Raw genomic sequence first — 21533 nt, 5'->3', positions numbered from 1 at the left:
CTCTACCCAAAGGCTGCATCAATTATGTATCTTCACAAAGGAGTTAATGGACTGTAATAACAGCTGAAGATGACCTGACTACATTTCCACATGACATGACAAGAAAAATCCCACTTCACACGTTGCCTTGCGATGACAATCGGTCTGCCTGTTAATACACGATATTTTCTTTTCTATCTTTCTCTGTTAAGCAGTCAAAAGGTTCGACTCGCTGGACATTTGTCACGATGCACTAGTGCCTTGACATTCAAGTGACCCAATTTGGGAGTTTCTAAGCTGTCATTCAGGCAATTCTTTGCTTTGACATGCGAGCGCAGACTTGCGATATGAGCGCTGAATGGTAGCAGTGAATTCAACTTGATTCAGCAGCAGTTTGGCAAGTGGTAAACAATTTTAAAAACAAAACAAAACAAAGTGTGTATATCAAACAGCTCTGCAACATGTACAAAACCACTAGCTTAATGCTAAAAAATAGCACATAGCCTGATGATTAGCATTGCTAGTCTCAGTCAGTGTTGGGAAAGTTCATAGATCATAATTTTAACTTTTCAAACTAAGTTCACGAGTCCATTAACTAATTTGCTCCCAAAAATGTATAAATACGTTCTATTTTAAATGTATTAAGTATCCCAAAGACGTATTTATACGTTTATGGTTCTTATGCTAAAGAAGGCTTTGTTGCAGCCTCACGACTGCAGAGAAAGGGTGAAGAAAATGGTAGTAATTATAAAAACGGCCAGTAGGTGGCAACATAGTATAAGAGATCAACCAGGGCCATGATGAAAACAAGCTGCTTCCCCACAAGTCGAAGAAGATTTGTGAATGATGATGAAACTTAGCTATATTCAAATGCTAATTGCTGCAAAACGGAAATGGATCGAAATGTACTTTTCTTTTCCTGATGAAAGAAGGGACTCTAATCTTTCTTTTGGTAGGTTCCATGTTTTTATAGCAATAGAACACAATAATCTGTCGGCCTTGCAAAATTTGTCAACATCCAGTAAAACAGCCGGGAGTGAAGGAGGTTCCTTCAGTGAAAATGGCTGGAAGTGAATGAGTTTAATATAACTCGTCTTTCACAGATCGGGAAAAAAATTGTGCCTTTGAGTAGTGTTATCGTTTGTACCTGTGGGTATGTGTTTCCACAGCATTTGTGAGGGAATATTCATTATTTGAAGGAATATCACACCCAAAGATGATGCTAATTTCTTTTAGCATTTGAATGGGATCCTCAATTAACTTTAGCATTAGCGCTAGAGCGATGTTTCACGAACGAAGCATATTTTGCATTTAATGGCGTGCAGTTCTTCTTCTGTGTAAATAAAGTCCAACTAGGGTGTCATTAAGCAGCTTAAAGGACGCTTCGGGATAGGAGAATCGCACACTCTGCGTTTGCAATGCAAGCATTAACAACACACAGCGGCGTACGTTGGGCAAGCACGCAATGTATATTCATGACTTATGCGTCTTGTGACTGTTGGTGGCTGCTGGGGTTACCAATTCGTGGCGTTTCCCGTCAAGGCTCGTTTACGGTGTATTTACCTGGGTTTTCTGCTTGTAGTCTTACTAGAAAAAAAACTGCCACCATTGAACAAAAATGAACTGCGTTCAATTCCAAACCGTTCATTGGCACCGGAATGGGCTCGTTCACAGAAACGTACGCGAAACAAAAATACGGGCCGGCCTGTTGAGCCACGTTGCCTCTTGCGCTCCAACACGAGACGGCACATGACAAAAAAGCCTGTCAAAGGTTGACAAGGCACAAGGCAGCTGCACAGCGAGACGCCTTCACGCTTTGTTTGGAGACGAGTGTTATCTGGCCTCAACACGACGACCCGGGGCGACGACTTCTGACGGAATCAGGCTGCCGCCGGACACAAGTGGAGTACAAGAAACACGTGCTGTGATCTTGTGGAGTCGGGCGGATGACGTCTCCGAGGCGTTTATCCGGGAGGCGAGCTGGCCTCAGTGCTGCCGTTTCTCCTCCCAGCTGTGACGCACATGCAAACGCATCCATGTTGTCGTCAGAACATGGCACGTGAGAGCGAGCGAGGGAAGCCTCCCAACATGTTTGTTCTTCGCACAAGTGAAGAGGAGGATTTCCATCACGGCTTTGGAACGAATCCAGTTTGGGAGATAAGGGGCAAAATGCAATTAGCGCACACTTACTCCATCTAAATGTGGAAGCGCACTGTTTTCCCCACGTTGTCTAATTATGAGGGCGTCTTAGGAGACTCCTTTTTGGGTTCCTCGCTTCTAGATGCAAATAAATCATCTCGGAGTTGATTAAATAGCAAATATTAATGATACCTTTATTACTTTGCATATTACTCCCATTGAAATAAACCTATGTTTGGATAAGATGTTGATGCCTTGCAGCTGATAAACGATAATCGCAGGTTTGGATTTTGTTTACCACAGCTTGGGGCTGCTTGTTGTTTGTCTGGCTGTGCTTTGACACGGTGGGTGTGCTGCTACTGCCACCTAGTGGCCCGTGAGACTGAGGGAAGGAAGAGGGAAGAGCTGCTCCTCGAGGAGTCATCAAAAAAATAAAACAAACACACTTGACTTTCCCACAAGAGGCCACTGTGATTACTGTGCTAGTGTTGTACAGAACATCTAATGTTTTTTTGTTTTTTTTTTAATGTGTACTTTAAACCATAGCGGTGCCTTGAGAAAAGAAATTTTTTTTGTGTTTTTTTTTTTTTTTTTTTTTTAATCACATATACTGCAATTTCTGTAACCTTTTGAGTACATGGGTAAAAACAAATACAGTTAAACATTTGACATCACGGTGCCAGGCAGGCTCATCTTGCGAACATCACGCTATCCAAAACCCAGAAAATAGGTGAGCTGTGATTGGTTGTTACCTAGCCATGAGCAACTGTGATGTCATCTTCAGTTGACAGCAAGTGGCAAAATGGCTGCCCTGAGATGGATAAAAACAGCTGGACTTTGCTGCTTAATTACCTCACGTTCCACAAATGTGATGTTAATCAGAATAGTGTTTAAAGTAGCGGGGATGCATAGAACACTATTGTAAAGAACATTTTTAGACTTTCAATTCTAAGTCCATGAAAACATATGCATGTCAAAAACATTTTCCATTGATGTTAGCATTAAGGTAGCAGGCCGTTTGCTGTTTTAAACTATATAACGTGTAAATGTTTATATTTAGTTTGTGAGTAAAACTCATCTGGGAGTGCCATTAAACTACATCAGGCCTCTTTTCCTTGTTTTAGTTTTTTAAATGAAATGTTCACTATTTACCCTTGTGAGAAATATGCGGTCAACAAAATGGATGGATGGATGTTCACTATTTGCCCAACTGCAATCGCGGATACAATGTTATCTGGCAAATATTCACATTCAGAATCATTCAGTAATTTTAGAACATAGGTGGGTCATTTTCACATCATTTTATCAGTAACATAAGCACACAACAGACCAGGAAAATCTCATTTCTAATTAATTAATTTTCTTATGCTGCCTTGGTTTTGTATGTGTAAATGTCTCATATGACCCCCCCAATAAATAAATAAATAAATACATTATTTACAAGAAGTTGTTACCCCAGGCCTTATCATGCGGACGTCCCACCGGTGGCAGAAATTCTAAGGGTTATCTAAAAAAAATAATAATACGCCGATTCTCCAAATGAGGAACAGTTTCAAACTTACTTTGGGTGCACCTTTATTATTATTATTATTATTATTATTATTAATATTAATGTTTTTTAAAGACGTTTTCATCAAAATTGCCCTCAAGATAAGGGGTTAAAATTTTAGCCACTCACGGTAAAGGAAATTGTCACGGACAGGGCAAAAGTTGGTGGCCCATTGAAATAACAGTTCTTGCATAAGTAAAGACAAAAGTGCAGGATTACCATGTGTGGCTGCTGAAACTCTGCAGATACATGTTCATAATTAATCCAAATTAATCATTGCAAGTTTGCAACAATAAAAATCCTGTTGTAATACAATCATAAACAAGAGTACAGAGTTCCGACACTTTCAAAAAGTTATACATAACTCAGACACAACATCTGTTTTGCTGACTGCTATTGTGTGAATTCAAAATGGCTGCCTCATCTTGGCACGTGAGCTCACACAGAGCCCTCTGGTGTATTGCAATGAGAGAATGAAACAGTAGCAAAGTAAAAATCAGCAGCTTTCGAAAACATGCTGCAAATCATGAAACTTTATTTGTGACACATAACGGTAAAGGCATTTTTACATTTAAATATTACTTTGGATTTTTTTTTTCTTAGAAACAATTACTACTTTTTGAATGATAACTGCCAATCATTTAATTACTGTCATCCGTAAAATTATTTAATTTGAAAATAAAATTCAGTGGGCTATCTCTTTACTATTATGCAAGTGATATGAAAATGACCCATGCATTGACTACCAAGTGTGCATTATTCGTATGAGGCCAGATATTTTTGTGCAGCCTTTAACTATCGTATATGAAACTCCTCGTCTGCCAATTAGCATTCATCATTCGGCACTTTGCATCCTATTGTGCTCTCATCTTAATGGGAAAGCCAGAGTCCCATTTGCCGAGCTTCGGGCATCTAATGAGGCCTATTACGCCGTTGTCCGTATCGTGCGGCGCCACCTACCATCACGCAGCTTTGCCATTTGCACCGCAGAGTTTGCGCATCGCATTACCGCCGCCTCCTGCACTCCACAGAATGAGTCTTTTTCTTAATCAAGCGAAAAGTTTTGGTCAATAATCCTGTGCTCGAGAACGAATTTGTTTCCGCTGAGAGGCCGGCAAGGCTGTCTGGGCCTAATTGGGATGCGCTCTCAAAAACATGCTTGAATAGTGTTGTGGCTGTCTTGAAGTAATGTATTGGTAATGAGATACAACCTCCTTTCATTCAATTGTGCAACAAAACGTCTGTGGCCGGTGCTGGTTTGCGTCTACAGAATGAGCCAGTGAAAAAAAACAAAGCACGTCAACATCAACACATCAGCCGTCGCGGCCTCTTCATGCATTTATTATCTCCTACATTAACTCTCACTTGTGATGCATTATTAACGAGTGTGGTGGTAGTCGGGCTGATGTGGGAGAGTGGCAGGGCATAAAATAGCCTTAAATCCATACCTGGGTACAACCTCATTACCTACTATCAGCCACAAATATCGATTCGTTCAACTCCATTTGTGAACTCAGCAGCAATTAGACTGTCTTTGTCCAGAGTATAAATAGTCACTAACAATATACACTGACCAGCCACTATGCTGACCACTTTATAGCTCCATCAAATGTTGTGAATTTAAAAAGATGCTAATGTTCACTTTTGATTGACACAGCGAACCAAGGTCTTGAGATACGAGTAACCCGACTTTACAAACTAAATGACTGACTTTCAGTCCACTATAATACTAAGGCTAAACAAAGGTGCAACGAATGAAACCTCAACAGTGCAGAAACACATGTAGATGGATAGCACTCGGTCATATAGTCTTTACAACAATTGATTAATTGAAACTGCACTGATGATCTGAGTGGAGGTGAGACGCTTCAATGAACATATTACATTTCTTGTAGTTGTTTTGAGGGGAAAGCTGGGACGGATTAATGGAATTTCCATTTGTTTGAATGGGGAAAGATGATTTGAGTTGTGAGTGCGGTCACAGAAAGCATTAAACTTATATCATATAACTGCTGTACTCTAATTATTATTATACACAGTGCTTTTAAAAACATAAATTTGCCTCTAAGGCCAGTAGCTTAATGCTAGCAAATAAAGGCAAACACTGTAGTAATGCTAACAACTTTTTTTTTTTTTTAAATAACCAACCCACTCACACAATCTTACATCACGTAAGCCACACATGGTCTCCCAGGCGGAGAAGTGAACCCACGCCAACGGTTCGACTCCTCCACCTGGAGCCCTAATGCTAACGACTAGCATGTAGTTGGTGGTGGTCTGATGGCGTGTACACAAAACGGTAAGCTGGCAATAGCCAGATAGATATTACATATCCATCTGGTACCTCTCCACAGTAATTTTGTCGGGAAGAGGCGGGACATTATGTATAATAATTCGAGCTGATTGGACGATGTGACATTCTACACATTTGTTTTAACCAATCACGGCCACGGGTGAAAATTTCGTGTTCATTCTTGTCGAAGGGGGGAAAAGCACAAACATCTTACCAGCTAGAAATGCAAGAAGCGCCTCTCGCTGTTCAACATTCAACAAGGAAACGGTGAGTAATTCTGCAAGAACAGAATTAGTTGTAGCGTTCGTTCGTCCATGTTGGGTTTGTTTGTTTGTTAGCCCCTGCGTCGGCGCTGGCTTCCTGGTTTTGTCACAGTTGCATATCCCGCCCCTAAACACAATGTTGCTCTGTGATTGGTCCGAACCACCAGTGGTTGAATGAAGTTTGTGAACTCACAAATACCACGAGAATTCATCTTGCGAGAGGTGAAATGGTGCATCAACACATTATAGCCCTTCTCGTGTGTTGAAGTGTGCCCCTTGCGGTGGGGGCAGGGCGTCAATGCGAATGAATTAGAAAACAATCAGTGTGAGCTAGAACATAGGTCAAACAGCTGATAAATCAGCTACCAATGCTATGGTGAATTTGTGCGCGGCCGACGGCTGCTCTAATGGCTCAAAGAGAGATGAGAGCATTCTTTCGGCTGCCGGCAGTGATTATAAACCAGGCGGAATACAGTGAGGAGTGAAGGACTAGCACGGTGGCTAGCGTGAAACTACGACGCAACTATTTTTTTGTAGCTAGCGGTTTCAAGGTACGACTGGTTTCAATGATTCGCATTAATGTAGTGTCCTACTAGGGACGTTTTTTTTTGTGACACTTGACATAGTTCCACCTTTTAACGAAAACGCTCGCCGAAAATCAAACTCTCCAGATTCATTTGTTATGGGATGTTTGCCCCCCCCCCCCCGGGAGGCGCAGGAAGCTAAGCACTGATGTCAGCTGGAAGGATCTATAGATATACACAATATAGAAAATATAAAATTTCGTAAAGACAGTGTAATAATACTCACAGGCATACTCTTTATCCTCTGTTGGAAAAATGACCAAATATTACTGTAGTTTACTGAATCGCTTACAGTTGTTGAAACACTTCGTTTGTCTGTATGTCTTATACTGCCCTGCGGTGGCCAAACCATGTACACCAGGAGGCACGATGAAGTCGTCATAATGCGCAAATGGCTTAATTCATTACACTGTTTGTTTTTTATAAATACATAAATAAATAACTTTTTTTTCTTATGACAAAACACAAAAGTGGCCACTTTTTTTTTCCAGCGAGACTGGAATGATTAATGGCATTTCCATCCGTTCATCCGTGTTGAGTTATGAGCACAGTCATAAAACAAATTGAATTCATCTCTCAAGAGACCACTGCATTAGTTTTAAGTTTTTATGACTGTGCTTGGAGAGTTTACAGTGCTGTGGACTGTGGAGTGGATACTGTACTGCATTATACTGCGAGCTGCACATAATATTTTAACTGGTGTCTATAATTGAGTAACCAAACAGAAACATCTCTATTTAATGCAGTTGCCCACCACTGCAAACTAAAACCACAATAATTGAGTTGCATACACAGCGCCAAGTGTATCCGTCAAAAGTGAGCTTTGTCTGCAGTCTCCTGTTTTCTGGGTCAGGCTGACATGTCAACGAAACAAATTCTCCTCTGAAAATCAACTAATGAAAAGGTCCGTTTGAAAAAGAGTTTCTTTAATTGCATCGTATTATGAAACCACTGGCATGTACTGACAGTTTAGAAAGATCTTTCAAACCATCGCTTAAAGCACTACAGCTAATTAGTTCTAGCGTTCAACTGGTGGGGTCTTTCTTTTAGACCAGCAGTGCTCAAGTCCAAGCCCCTACACAGCCTGTTTTCCATGTTTCTCTCGACTAACACACCTGATTCACGACCAGGATCGTTATCAGGCTTCTGCAAAAAGCTTGCTGATGAGCTGATCATTGGATTCAGCTGCGTTGGAGGAGGGTGACATGGAAAGCAGGCCGGATAGGGGCTCTCGAGGACCAGACTTGGGCACCTCTGTTTTAGACAGTTTGGTATAGAACTTGCTTCAAATACAGAAGGTGTAGTCTCTTCATTTTATGTTTAATTTTAGAGTAAATGTCAAGGAGAGAGGCAATAATAAAGCACAATTTTTGATGAATTATTTTACTATTTACTATATTACTATTTATATTTATATATTACTATATATCAAGGATGGTCAGAAGTCGGATATATCCAAGTTGGTTTTTCCCAGTTCCGACCTGAAAGCGTTCGAGGCGGAAGTAAACAACCAAAATGGCAGATAGTGACAAATTGTTTTTTATTTTGGTCCTCAAAACTCATTTTGACCTGCCTTCTTGCAATTTTGCTTCATTTATTGTTTTTATCTTATTTCATAATCATTCCATACAGTTCAGTAATTCACCGTATAATTTCATGCAGGGAGATAGCGGCATGCTGTACGTTGTATTACGTGTCGTTGTGTCGAATATTTATGAATGAAGAAGGCTATCTAGTTTTATACTCGAGTAAATTGTGTTTTACCATTCACAGTATGTGGTCGCCATAGTAGAGTGACGGCACTTGTAGTCCGTCGGTGAAGTCGGGGTCCTTTTTTTTTTCTCCGACTTCGTAAGTGGAATTTCCGAGTTCAAGAGGGCGGTCCCGCACACACTTCCTGGTTTGAACTCGGAAAAGTACGACTTCCGACCATCACCCCATCCTCGAATGCAGCATAGGAGCAGAATCCACCCGTTGTTATCAATCTCAAGTGGCGGCCATTTTGCCACTTGCTGTCTACTAAAAACAATATATATGACAGTTGCTCATGGCTCAGCTTGCGAACGTCACATGAGCAAACCTAGAAAACAGGTGAGCCGTGACATTCGCAAACTGAGCCATTAGCAACTGTGATGCAACTTTCACACAACAGCAAGTGGCAAAATGGCCTGTTCCCTGAGATGGACAAAAAAAAAAAAAATATATATATATATATAAATAAATATATATATATATATATATATATATAAATATATATAAATAAATATATATATATATATATATATATATATATATATATATATATATATATATATATATATATATATATATATATATATATAAATAAATATTTAAAAATATGTAAATATGCAGTATGTGTATTGAGACTCTTTCTGCCAGTTAATTGCAGGCTGCTACGCCTCAATCATTGCAGTTAACACCAATTTAACTCACGCTGAGCCAATTAGGGGCTCTGTTGTGCACCAAGGGGCGAAAGGTCAATCATTTTGTCTATTTGCATCCATTATCACTTGAGTCCAGTGTCAACATTGCTTGTAAATGAGCCCCTAGCCCACAGCTTGCTTGGTGTCCAATTTAGACGTGATTAGAGACCATTCAATACGAAACCCAACCCACCTCATAATTACTAATTAGCAGGTGTAATATGTATGTGGAATAATGAGAGTCAGGCAGATGAGAGCAGAAAAGATCACGTAATTACTCCAGCAACGGGGGGTGGGCGGCAAATTCAAGTTGATTGGTGGACGTAGCAAGGGGGTTGTGGGTAATTTAGCAAGAGATGTAATATGCGGTCTGGAAAGCATCTGAGTCATTAACGTATAACATAAACATCGACAATGAGTGACAACAGAAAATTTTGAGGCTTTACAAATTGTATTACATTTTATTAATATACCTTCATAAAACAAGTTTAAGACTGTATCAAAAACTCAGTAAAAACATTAGATTTTTTTTTTTTTTTTTTTTACATTTTTCTAATGGTGCTATCAGGTATGAAATGTACATAATTCACATATGATTTGTTGTAATCATATTCAGATGATACTATTTCTTGGTGATGGGCAGGTAAACGTTTTTGCACACTATAAAGTTCATTATCATGATAGTGATCATAAGTCTAAGTATACAATTAAAAAATAAAATCATTTCCCACTGTGGCCCTTCTGTTCCCAACTAGGTTGACTGCTAAAACACGAACATGATGGAGGTCTTTAATTTCACAGGCACACAATTATTTACATCCTCACGAGCGACACCAAGAGGCAACGTGGAGCACTGCAAGCGCTCTCCACTCATTTCAACTGAATGACACAAGTCGAGTTGTCACATTTCACACCGTCAGCCCAAATATGACTCATCTCCGTGGAGGGATGACGTCTGACAAGCAACACTCGCGTATTACGTTGCACCTTTTCTACTTCCAAAACAGATTGGGCGAGACTTGAAAACAAAAAGGAACTGAGGAATTCTTAAAAAAACAAAAACAAAAAAAAACTTGTGATGTTGGGTTGTTATGGAAATTCTTGTATGGGAGTGTAACATGTGCTCTAATGTCCCCCTGTGGTGAAGCCGCATTCCACCGGCCACCTCCATTGTTGACCTAGCAGCCTCCCAAGACAGTCACCTTAGCAACAACACAAAACATCTCAGACGGCAAGTTAAGTGGCACAAAAATAACAAAAAAACAATCTTATTTGTAACTAAATTATAAATGCAATTAGAAATACAACTTGTTTGACTTTAGAATTTTGTGTTGAGATCTGGTACAAGATTTAACAAGCTAGTACTGTCAAGAAGCAAAGCATGTATGACATTATTGATTTGTTGTTTTAAATCATTTATGTGTATGATTTCAGTTTGACTTGTGGTGTTGAATTCCCCTCGAAACTCTACGCAAAGCAAACCGAGGACTGATTCGAGTGATGCAGCTCTCATACAGCACACCGAGAGAGAGCCGCAAGTCAGCTTTGAGGCTCAACGAGCTTCCGTTTCTCCTGCTCTAATATTTTCTATACAATAGAAATAGTACATCGTTGAGATAAAATGGACTCTTCTTCTCGGCAAAACAGACAAAGCATTTGGAAATAGTCAAAAGCAGATCTGAAGAACAAAAAGAGAGAGCGAGATGGAGTTATGGAAGTGTTCTCCATCTCTTTTGTTTGCTCCGGTAGGAGAGCGCTGAAGAAAATGATCTGATCCGTGATGGTCAAAATGTTGGCATTGAAATTCGTGTCAAGTTACGTCTGCGCTAGTTTTCAACAAGCATCCCTACGGTTCACCTGAATTCCGAAAGGCGGAGCTCCGGTGAGCGTTAGGGGGGTACGTAAGGGGGCGGTGACCTGTAGGAGGTCATGTTCTTGGGGCGCGAGCCTTTGCCTTCGATGGGGACGGTGAAAGGCGGCGGCGGCTGGTAAGGAGGCGCGTTGGGATCGTCGTCTTGATACACCGAATACTCTTCCAACAAATCCTGGTTGAGCAGGGTGCTGTGGGGGCCGGCCATGTTGGGGTACTCCGGCGGCGGGAGCGGCGGCTTCTCCTCCTGGAGGATGAGCGGGATGCTGGAGGACGGCGGTGACTTGGAATCATCCAGCTCGTCGGCAAAGATGATGGGGACCCCTTTTTTGATGAAGGTGGCCTGCTCCTCCATGGTCATCTTCCCTCGGCGCTTCTTCCGGTAGCACACCATGGCGATGATGCCGGCGATGAGGAGGAGGGCGGCCACCACCACCGCCGGGATGACCGTGTGCAGGTAGACGTCGTCGCTGCTTCTACGGCCCGTCCCCGGCGACGGTGTGGCGGTAGGGAGGTCGGGGACCGGCGGAATCTCTCCCGGTGGAATGAAGGTGAAGCTCTGACATTTATTGGTGCCGCGGACGGAGATGTTGATGGGTTTAAATTCCGGCTCCATGGCTTTGATGAAGGCTGGTTTGGGTGCGCCTTGCGGATCAGCGATCCTGTTGCTGAGAACCGCAATCTGCTCCTTGGGACAAGAAGTCTGCGGCAGACTGTTGTTGGTCCATTCCACCACAATGGAGCCCTTGGTGATGTTTTGGAGGGTCACTGTGCTGCTGTTGCGGTCACCAAGAGCATACGCTAACTTTTTGGTCAGAAGAATCTTCTTATGGATGTCAGCGCTGAGGGTTTTTGGGTCGCCGTGAAAACGGGCCGCAAAAACCACCGGCGGCTTATCGTTCGTTGACCAGTGGTTGACTTGAACCTCAAACGCATCCATGACGCTCCTCCCGCCTTTATCGGTCGCCAACATGAAGTACTCGTGTTTGCCCTTGTGCTGCTCCTCAGGAAGTCCGTACAGAAGCTGGATGGTGCTGTTGAACTGAATCCAGGACGTTTCACTGACCGCCTCTTTGGGCGGATGCTTCAGCGTCAAACGCAGCTTGTCGGTCGTGCCGTCTTCCTTGTCGAAGAAGGTATCAGGAGCGATCTTCAGCTCAAAGTACGTGCCAACCCAAGCGTTGACCTGGTCGATGGGGTTGCGGATCTCTGGCATACTGTTGAGGTCCGGCGCCAAGGAGAGCGGAGTGGTGGTGCGTTTCGGTGGTTTTGCCGTGGTAGACTTGGGTTCCCTGGGAGCCGGGGTTGACGTTTTGGGCTTCTTGGGCTTTCTTGTGCTGGAAGGTTTTGGCTTTTTGGTGGTGCTCGGCGGCGTTGGTAAAGCGGTGGCTTCCACAAACGTAGGTCTGGTCATGGTAGGTTGGATGGGCATGGTGCTTGTCGATCCCAGTGCCCTGGTGGGTTGTGGGGGACCGAGGACAGGCGTGTGGGCTATCTGATCCCGGACCCTCATGGTGGGCTTGACGGGGAGCGGTAAAGGACCGCGGACAGGTGGTGCGGAGTTGTCTGTGGCGGGGGCGATGGAGGGTGAAGTCGGGCTGGGGACAAGACGGACGGGGGGTTCCGGGTACGTGGTGGGAGGGAGCAAGGAGGGCACCGGAGTGGGGGTGTTGTACAACTGTCGTTTGACACGTTTCACCGCATGAGGCTTTTTGTTGGCTATGTGCCAGCCGACCACCGGGTAGGCCAGTCTAGCTGACATGGTGCCGTCCTTTGCAGTGGACTGGACAACGCTGATGTCGGGGATATTGCTCGGGTCGAGCGCGCATCCGAGCTTCCACGACAGCAGAACGCCGTTCTCCACCACTTTCTTGGCATTGCCCGGTCCCGCCATGAACGCAGACATGTCAAATAAGCGGTTGTTGACAACAGGGACGACTCTCATGTGCTCAACGGGGACGTGTGAGAATCGCCTCATAACAGTCAGTAAGGTGACCCTCTGCTCAGCAAGCATCTTTGTCAAGTCGGCGTCGAGTATGACAGTGAGGACGGTGACGGGCTCCTCGGGGCCACAAGTGAAAGGCTGCAGGCCACTCGGGTCGGACTGCAGCGCGAGCAGGGACGGTTCCGTGTCTGCTCGTTCCTCGGGGTAAACTTCAATGGAGAAGACCGTGCCGGGAAACTCTCGGCTGCCCGTCTTCTCGTGTGCGTCTGGTCCAGACACGGCGATATGGTACACACCTTTATCTTGCTCCAGGGCCAGGCCTCTCAGAATGCATCTCTCTTTGTCCCAATAGAGCCACTGCGGTAATGCTGCCTGTCCCATCTCAGTGAGCTAAAAAAATAAAAAATAAAACACACGCACAAGTCAGTGATATTACTCAACCATTAATTGTGCAAATTACAGTTTTCATATGCGGAAAAACAATATCATAGTATCATTTTTACCAGAACTAAGCAACTTTGAGGAGGATGGTAGGAACACTGCCACACAAAAACTACAAATGTGCTGACTGCTTTATAGCATACTTCCCCCTTTCCCCATTCGTTCCAAAGACGGAAGTCAATTTGAATGTTGCCGCATGATTACTGCTTTCCTGGCAGAAGATGCAAAACAACTCAACAGTTCTGTCTGCAGAGACCAAAAAAAAAAAAAAAAAAAGTGTGTGTGTGTGTGTGTGTGGGTGGGGGTTGGGGGGGGGGGGGGGGGGGGGGAGCTACCCAGATAAAAGGACAGTCAAGGATCAACATTGGCTCGGCTTTCCTCGCTGGCGTGAGCTGAAAATAAAACGACGCAATGTACTTCTCCTCATGAGAAATGTGGTCTACCATCAAGCATAACATTACTGCTTTTGCCAATATGGCGACACCATAACCAACATAAACTGAAAATTCCTTGCTTTAAAGTGTTGCTTTAATTTATGGAATATGAGTTAATCAGCGAAATCCACCCATTTTTACCCATCTCAGGGCAGCCAATTTGCCACTTGCTGTCAACTGAAAATTAGATCACAGTTGCTCGGGGCTCAGGTAATGACAAATCACAGCTCAGCTTGCGAATTCAGAAAACAGGTGAGCCATAATTGGACATCACCTCAGCCTTGAGCAACTGTGATGCAATTTTCAGTTGACAGAATCGGGTGGGTTGGTGGTTGAAAAAAAAAAAAAAAGGGGAACTCTGGGGTGGGGGGGGTGGGGGGGGGAGTTCACTAACTCTGTTAAGTCCACCACAAAGACTGATGGACACAAAATTAGAATAATTTCAAAACCATATTTGCGATGGTCAGAACCAATGTTTGGCTCTATCTGCGTTTATGCACAGATATTTGTTGCTGACTGACGCTGCAGGCGACATGATGCTAATGCAGAAGGTTTGGAGTTGCTTTAACACACACACAAAAAAAAAAGACAACGCTAAAGTTTATGTCATGACTGCATAGTGGGGGTTGTGGTTGCTTGGAGACGGGGGTCACTGTAAACATGCAGTTTTCCCCTCAGTGTTTTAGAACAGTGGTTCTCAACCGCGCTCCTCGAGAACCCCTCACCAGCCCGTTTTCCATGTATCCTGCAAGCAACACAGGTGTTTCAAACGATCAGCTAATCAGCAAGCTCTGCATGAAGAAGCCTGATAATGATCCTCAGCTGTGTTGGCTGGGGAGACATGGAAAACAGGCTGGACAGGGATACACGAGGACCGGGGTTGAGAACTAGTGTTTTAGAAGCCTGATAATGATCCTCAGCTGTGTTGGCTGGGGAGACATGGAAAACAGGCTGGACAGGGATACACGAGGACCGGGGTTGAGAACTAGTGTTTTAGAAGCCGGGGAGGCCCCGCCAGGCATGAAATGGTAAAGTCACAGGTTTGTTTGCATTGCTATAATCGGTGCTTTAGTTTGGTAGTTTTCTTGCTGATTTAGAGTAGAGTTATAGACTTGAAGTATGTTTGTGCTGAATTTGTGTTTATTATGTTGCTGTGGTTAACTTAGACTGCACATCAAAATATTTAAGATTAGACCCGGAATTGGAGTACATAATTAAAACAAATGCTTCATTTACCTTTTTTTCTAATGTATAATAAGTCTGATATTGTTTATTGTAATACAGATTTATTAATTGCTTGTTTGCCTTTTACTACAAATGAGTATCGGTTAGCGGTCTCCTTGACTCCCAATAATTGGCATCGACCCTAAACAAAACATGTCTCTCAAAATCAAAATCAATCAGCCATATTGCCCAGCCCTAAATCAGACTGAATTCATACTCAGTGCACTTACGTGGAGATTACAGCTGCCGTTGTCCGGTACTAGTGGAATCTTCATCTGGAACACCTGGCCCACAATGGCGGACGAGTCTGGGATGCCAGTCTGCACACCCCCATCGTTCACAGAGGACTGTGGTGTAGCCGCAGCAGCAGCCGACTGGATCTCGGAGAGCACGGTCGACTGCATGGAGGCCTCCAGCTCAATGTTGAACATCTCCACCTGCGCGTCCTGCTGTTCCGACGCGGCTCCCACGGCCGTGGCTATCAGAAGCCCTATTAGCAGCGAGATAGTCCGAAACATCCCGGCTGCCCCGCCGCCCATGTCGCCCGTTTTATAGTGCATAGCAGTAGGCCCTTGAGCTGCCTAACAGATGTCTATGAACCACTTAAGAGGCCACATGCACTGAAGTCAGTCCGATGATACGCTGTGGGTCAGATTCCCTTGTTGTTGGCTGTGCTCACTGATTGTGTTTTTCCTTTCGTTGTCTGCTGGGATCCATCAAGAGAGGTCTTTGGCAGCTGGTTAGGCAGCCATGCCAGGCAGCTACAAGAGAAGACAAACAAACATGACTTTGGGGTGGAAAGATATATAAATCATTAACTAGGAAATCATTGTTGTCAACATACGTATATGACGACATCATAAAAATATACGGGTCACATTTGAACGGATGCCTCATAATGGATACTGGTACTTAAAAATTGGTACTGTTTTGTGTTTGGTTGTACTAATACATGCTAATTTTAACAATGGAACTTGAGAAAAATGACATTTAGATTTATTTTTCAATATATAAACTTTACAAATACATGAGTCTAAAATGACTTAATAAAAATATGAATTTTAAAATAAAATAAATATCGCAAACAAATTGTTTTTTGTAATTTGTCAGTTCTGTAAATGAAGCTGTCACTACATTGCTGTATGTTAGAAAAGCAACATAGTGACAAGAAATTAAACCTCAAAACTGAAAAGAAAAGAACTAAATCTTGAAACTATTCAAAGAGGGGACTGTTTGTTTTCATGAGAGAGCTATAATTTAAGCGAAATCTATAATACAAGTTAATAGGGGATTATTAAGCCATTACATTTCAGTATATGACAATATTATACAATTAGCTACTTGAGGATTAATACATTCCCGTAAAGAATAGCTTAAACAAGATATAAATTGGGTTGTCAAAAGTTGGAGGGTGGGGCTGAGTATTACTAATAACTAGTAATATTTACTTAAAGATATAACGATGCTGAATATGAAAAACATTTGACTCCCGCTATTCAAAGTGAATAGGCACCAGGTCACCTCAGAAAAATTCTCCAGAAACCTTATTACTGTATATCATCAATTTCACATTGTCAAAAATATATATGTTGATTATTTATCTTCAAGCTAATTAAAGTTAATTCTTGGAGGGGAGGGAGTTAATAGGAGAAATAGATTCCAGAACGTGGGGGAGAATAAAAAAATAAATAAATAAATAAATAAAATGTGTTGGTTAAAACAAATAAGCAGAGGTGTTGCATTTGTTGTAGATGAAATTCCAAAGACTTGTTATCCTCAGGTTCCAAGAGGAGAGAATACGACCAGATACAAAAACATCAGCCTCAGACCTGACATTTGCTTTGAGAGTCAACATTCATGGTTCAAGGCTAGATGAAAAATAACATTTCATTTATTTCTATGATAAAAAAGGGGGGAAATCACTGCCACAATCCATGAAGTGTAAACTACATCCCGCCTTCTGTGAAGGGTTAAACAAACTATATTGAGGTCATCATTTTCCGGTCATGTCCAATTGCCCACTAAAGGAAGGTCTACAACCAGAAAATCTTGTATGTCACAGTAAAGAGCACAACACAGCTATGTTCCCCAAAACCCACTAGGCGTGCCATATTCACTACTCAAAAATACAAACAACAACCAACACCAGCACCAAGATGTTATTTAAGACATAAAAACCAATAATCAATCTTCAAAAAGCCCGTTTGGAATCCAAACCCTCTTGTTTCATGTCTGAATTTGTTCTTTCATGTCAAACACATTTGCATGAAAATAGGTTTTGCCCATAGGCTTGGGTTTTATTCCGAATGAGCACTACACCTCACCTCGGGCTATTAGCACACACAGCAAACAATCTGAGCATCAAAGTAAGCGCTCCACAATGTGGCCTAGATTCCATCCTGTTAACTCACAATGAGCAATAACCAGCACAAGCCACAAATCCTCACTTCCCAATTTCATAATGCTGATTTGCACTTTTGCAACTTTATATTGTAATGCACAACAGAACAAAATGTAAATGAAACGAACGGACTGATAACCAATGCTTACTGGCCTGGGGACACAACATGACATTATAGTGTTGATACAGCTGAACCATGTAATGAAAGAGTGCTAATAAGTGCAGCCATTTTCCATTATTTGACACTCACAAATGCAACTAGTACAAAGCAAGGCTATTACGGCTAACCAAAATAATGACAATGAAAATTGAAAAAACATTTCCATTAACAAAATAAGATAAAAATGAGTGTTAAAAAACACAATAGCTAACTGTAATGACATTTTATATATAAATTTATAAGTATACCAAAAATGTCATTTGCTGTCATCATTGTCAATTTAATTCATACATCAGCTTTCTGGGTCAATTTAAAAATAACAATAATGTATCTATTTGGGCTCCATCAGCTGTACAACCAGGCAGCACAATGCAGCTCAAGAAACGGTCTGGGATTTGTAATTCATTAAGTGCAACGTCATCAGGCAACAACTCAACTTTCTTGCCCCGAGAAATGTGTGCTGTCCTTGTTTTGGTTCATATATCAAACTACTGATCTACCGATCTGACTATGACTCCGTCAAAGATATTGTCAGAGTAAATGGCTAGTAGTGGAAGGAGGCGATGTGTGGAGCACTTCAAAATCTGAAAGTCCACTTGAGAAAGGGAATGAAAGTAAGGCAGTCCAAATTGTTCTGGAGTTGCCAAATTCATTCAACATGCAAAGACCCAAATTTGTTTTTGCTAACAATTATGGAAAGAAGGTTATGGAAGATAAACATAAAAACAAAGCCCATGCCTCACATTAATGGTTTGTACATACATTTTCGATGAGATCTATATCTAACATTAGAAGCAACATTATGTGCCACAATTTGCACTTCAACTTCTGCGTACACAAGTAGGCTACTTATAGAGTAAAAATGCTTTTCTTTTGTTATTACTTATTCTGACCTTATTCGATCTTGCACCTGATACCTTATATACCAAAAACAACTACAACAAAAAGTAATACTGTTGAAAAATAATTAAAAACTAAACCTGAACTTGTTCCCCCAAAAAATAATATAAACAAACAAGCCCATTCTACAAAGAATGAGTTTGCAAAACAAAAGTCAAACAAGTGAAATAAAAAGCAAAAATGAAGAACCCAAAATCATTAAACCCGTTGACGAGTTCAGTACACAAGAATTTAACCCGAGTTTTCATTATAGCAATTATTAGCAAAACCAAAATGTAACTTCTGCTAACTTCTCAAAGTTTCATTTTGCACTAAAAACGGTTTAAATATTGTCTGTTGTAATGTACTCGTAGTGTTGTAAACACTAGTGGTTACAAATAATAGTGATCAAAATAATTATGTTTACCATTTTGGCTATAACCATGCAACCTTATCTGGGGTCATAAAAATCTATTTAAAAAAACTATACAGGAATTGTGTCTCATTATCATCCTCATTACAATGTTTAGCTCTGCTATAAAACAGCATTAAAACATACGAGCAATGTAGTCCAAAATGTCCCAAGGGAAAGCTAAAGATCATATGAATCTATGGTGTAGCTTATTGCACGCTTATTAAAATCTCATTTTAAACATCCGACCGGTTTGATATATGGTAAATAGTACAGTGGCAGATTTGCTTCTGGGTGATTTCACTTCACGAGTGGGAGGGGGGGGGGGGGGGGGGGTGAAATCACCTTCTCCACATTCTTGCTGTATGTCGTTCAAAGGATAGTTAAACATTGAAAACTATCACGAATAATTAAATCTTGGATGCACAGTTGGCGCTCAGGGCCAATTGAATTGACGTGGCACATGCAGCAGCCTCTCCAAAGAGCCTGAGCTGAATAACAAACATCCACAAGACAGGCTCGCATGTCCTTCCACAACACAGTCCAACAAAGTAATAGAGCATGTGGTGCAAAACAACAAACAAAAAGATGCACGTTGACAAACCGCTCGTGCTTGATAAGGGAAGAAAAACAGTACTTACTGAAAAGAATTGTGGTTATTTGCAGCCTGGCAAATGCTTGGCAAATCCTTTTAACTTGAATCTGAAAACTGGCTGTGATTATGATCCATCTTGTTAACTAGCTGAAAGGCCCAAATGCAGCTAGGGAATTGTACACACTCAAATCGGGGATGTGGAGATGGAAATGTGACAATCAAGCAAACCACTATAAAACTCGCGTCAGAAATGACAGAAAATTGCCAAAATGCGCTTTCAAGATGTAATAACATAAATGGTGGAACTTGGTAACAGCAAACGCCGTTTTGGGCAGTGAACAAAAATAATTAAAAAAAAAAAATAACACGGTCGACACCTACATGATTTTCAGCTTTAATGGCGTCATATATATATATATACATACATATTAAAGGGGTAAGTCTATTCTGTCTTTATTTATTAAATTGTTATCGCATGCTGGCTACACAGTGTGTTATACTAGGCCCGTAGTCGCTTGCCCTAGGTCCGACTACAATCTCAGTTCGGGCCCTTTCCAAATAACAAAACCAGCAACAATTACCAAATTTGATTTCTCAATGCTGTGCTGGACACGCATTGCGTGCGTGAATATTCGAGCTAACATGAATACCGAGCAAAAAACACGGGGAAAGTGCAAACGCGCTGCAGCGCTTTTGCAGTGCATGTTCCGCTTCTGGCCGATGCTAGCAGACGTGCACCTGTTTTATTCTAAGCGGAGGAGATGTGAGCAGAGCAGAGAACCGCTGCTGCAGTCATCCGACTCTCACATCGGCACACAAACGCATCTACATCGCGGTCGAACGTGCCCCTTGGCCACTCGCATACGTGTCCGTGGGCAATGTCGGGAAAAGGGCCGAGGAAGCGTCACCAAAAGTGGAGCCGAGCGAACTGAGCGGTCGTTGTCTCGCGAGTGTTGCTAACTAGCAGGCTAGCGCCGACAGAATTAAGATGATGATAAATGTCACGTTTATTCTTCGCGTTGGAGTAAAATGCGCCGCGTTAACGGTGACAACGAGGAGCATTTAACGCGACGACAAGTGTGGGTTTTTCGAAGACGTGGCATGCGAAAGAGTGGCACAAGCAGAATGGATACTGACCTTGTTATCGAGCTAACGTTAGCTCCCTCGCGCCGCCGTAATGTCTCCAACCCGATCGAGCCTTCACGAAGCGCCGCCGCCGAGGCTTCCAAATTGCCATCAAAAGTGCGCTTTCCCCCGCAAAGGAATGGCCAGGATGCGGTCAGAATGACGCGCGGGCTCGGCGAAGCAGCTCATGTGTGAGCGCTATTCCTTCATTTAACAGACGGCCCACTGCTGCGTATCGTGAGGTCGCTGGCAACCCCTCCCTGGCTGCCTGCCTCTCTCCGTCCGTCCGTCTGTCTGTCTGTCTGTCTGTCTGTCTGTCCTACCGTGCGTCCGTCAGTCGTCCGACTGGGCACCAGGCATGTTGAGGCGGGCCAACTGAGCAGCCAAGAAGGCGGAGGATGGCTCCTCCCTCTCTGGAGGTAACCTGCTCGACAAGCCAGGTCAAATTACATTTCACTTTTCACTCTTTCCCCAAACTTCAAGCACTAGTTGTCACAGACAATGACGATCTACACCGTAGACATGGTTCCAAAAGTATAAAACAAATGTTTTAAAAATAAAAAGTATAAAAAAATGTTTAGAGCAGCTTCTAGAAGCTGTTTCAACACAAAGACTACGGCCCGGGGGTCATTAGAAGCCCGCTATCCATTTTTCAGCGGCCTGTGGCATATACTAAAAATTACAAATGACATAGCAAGGTAAACACAAGGTAATATTTCTATAGCACATTTTATACACACAGCAGCGTGCTTTACACAGGCAAGGACAACACCTACAAGCATCAACAAACAACAGT

The 21533-nt window shown here is 42.4% G+C and overlaps 1 protein-coding gene across 1 annotated transcript; it reads right to left on the bottom strand.

The window, feature by feature from the left end:
• Positions 1 to 9683: 9683 nt before the first annotated feature.
• Positions 9684 to 21123, bottom strand: LOC144013979 (dystroglycan 1-like). Its single transcript, XM_077513427.1, has 3 exons — positions 20750 to 21123; positions 15396 to 15926; positions 9684 to 13456 (listed from the first exon to the last, which is right to left on the bottom strand). The coding sequence occupies exons 2-3, from the start codon at positions 15723 to 15725 to the stop codon at positions 11141 to 11143; spliced, it is 2646 nt and encodes an 881-aa protein (XP_077369553.1). The 5' UTR covers positions 15726 to 15926; positions 20750 to 21123; the 3' UTR covers positions 9684 to 11140.
• Between the last annotated feature and the right edge of the window lie 410 nt (positions 21124 to 21533).

Source organism: Festucalex cinctus, chromosome 2 (genome assembly GCF_051991245.1).
Source record: "Festucalex cinctus isolate MCC-2025b chromosome 2, RoL_Fcin_1.0, whole genome shotgun sequence".
NCBI lineage: Eukaryota > Metazoa > Chordata > Actinopteri > Syngnathiformes > Syngnathidae > Festucalex > Festucalex cinctus.
This window is presented reverse-complemented; position numbering and strand designations above follow the sequence as displayed.

Bases quoted from the DNA above. Each gene is read 5' to 3' on its own strand.
- LOC144013979 (XM_077513427.1), bottom strand. From the start codon at position 15,725: ATGCACTATAAAACGGGCGACATGGGCGGCGGGGCAGCCGGGATGTTT. The intron at 13,457-15,395 runs GTAAGTGCACTG...TTATTTTTTTAG, and splicing joins ACGGCAGCTGTAATCTCCAC to CTCACTGAGATGGGACAGGC.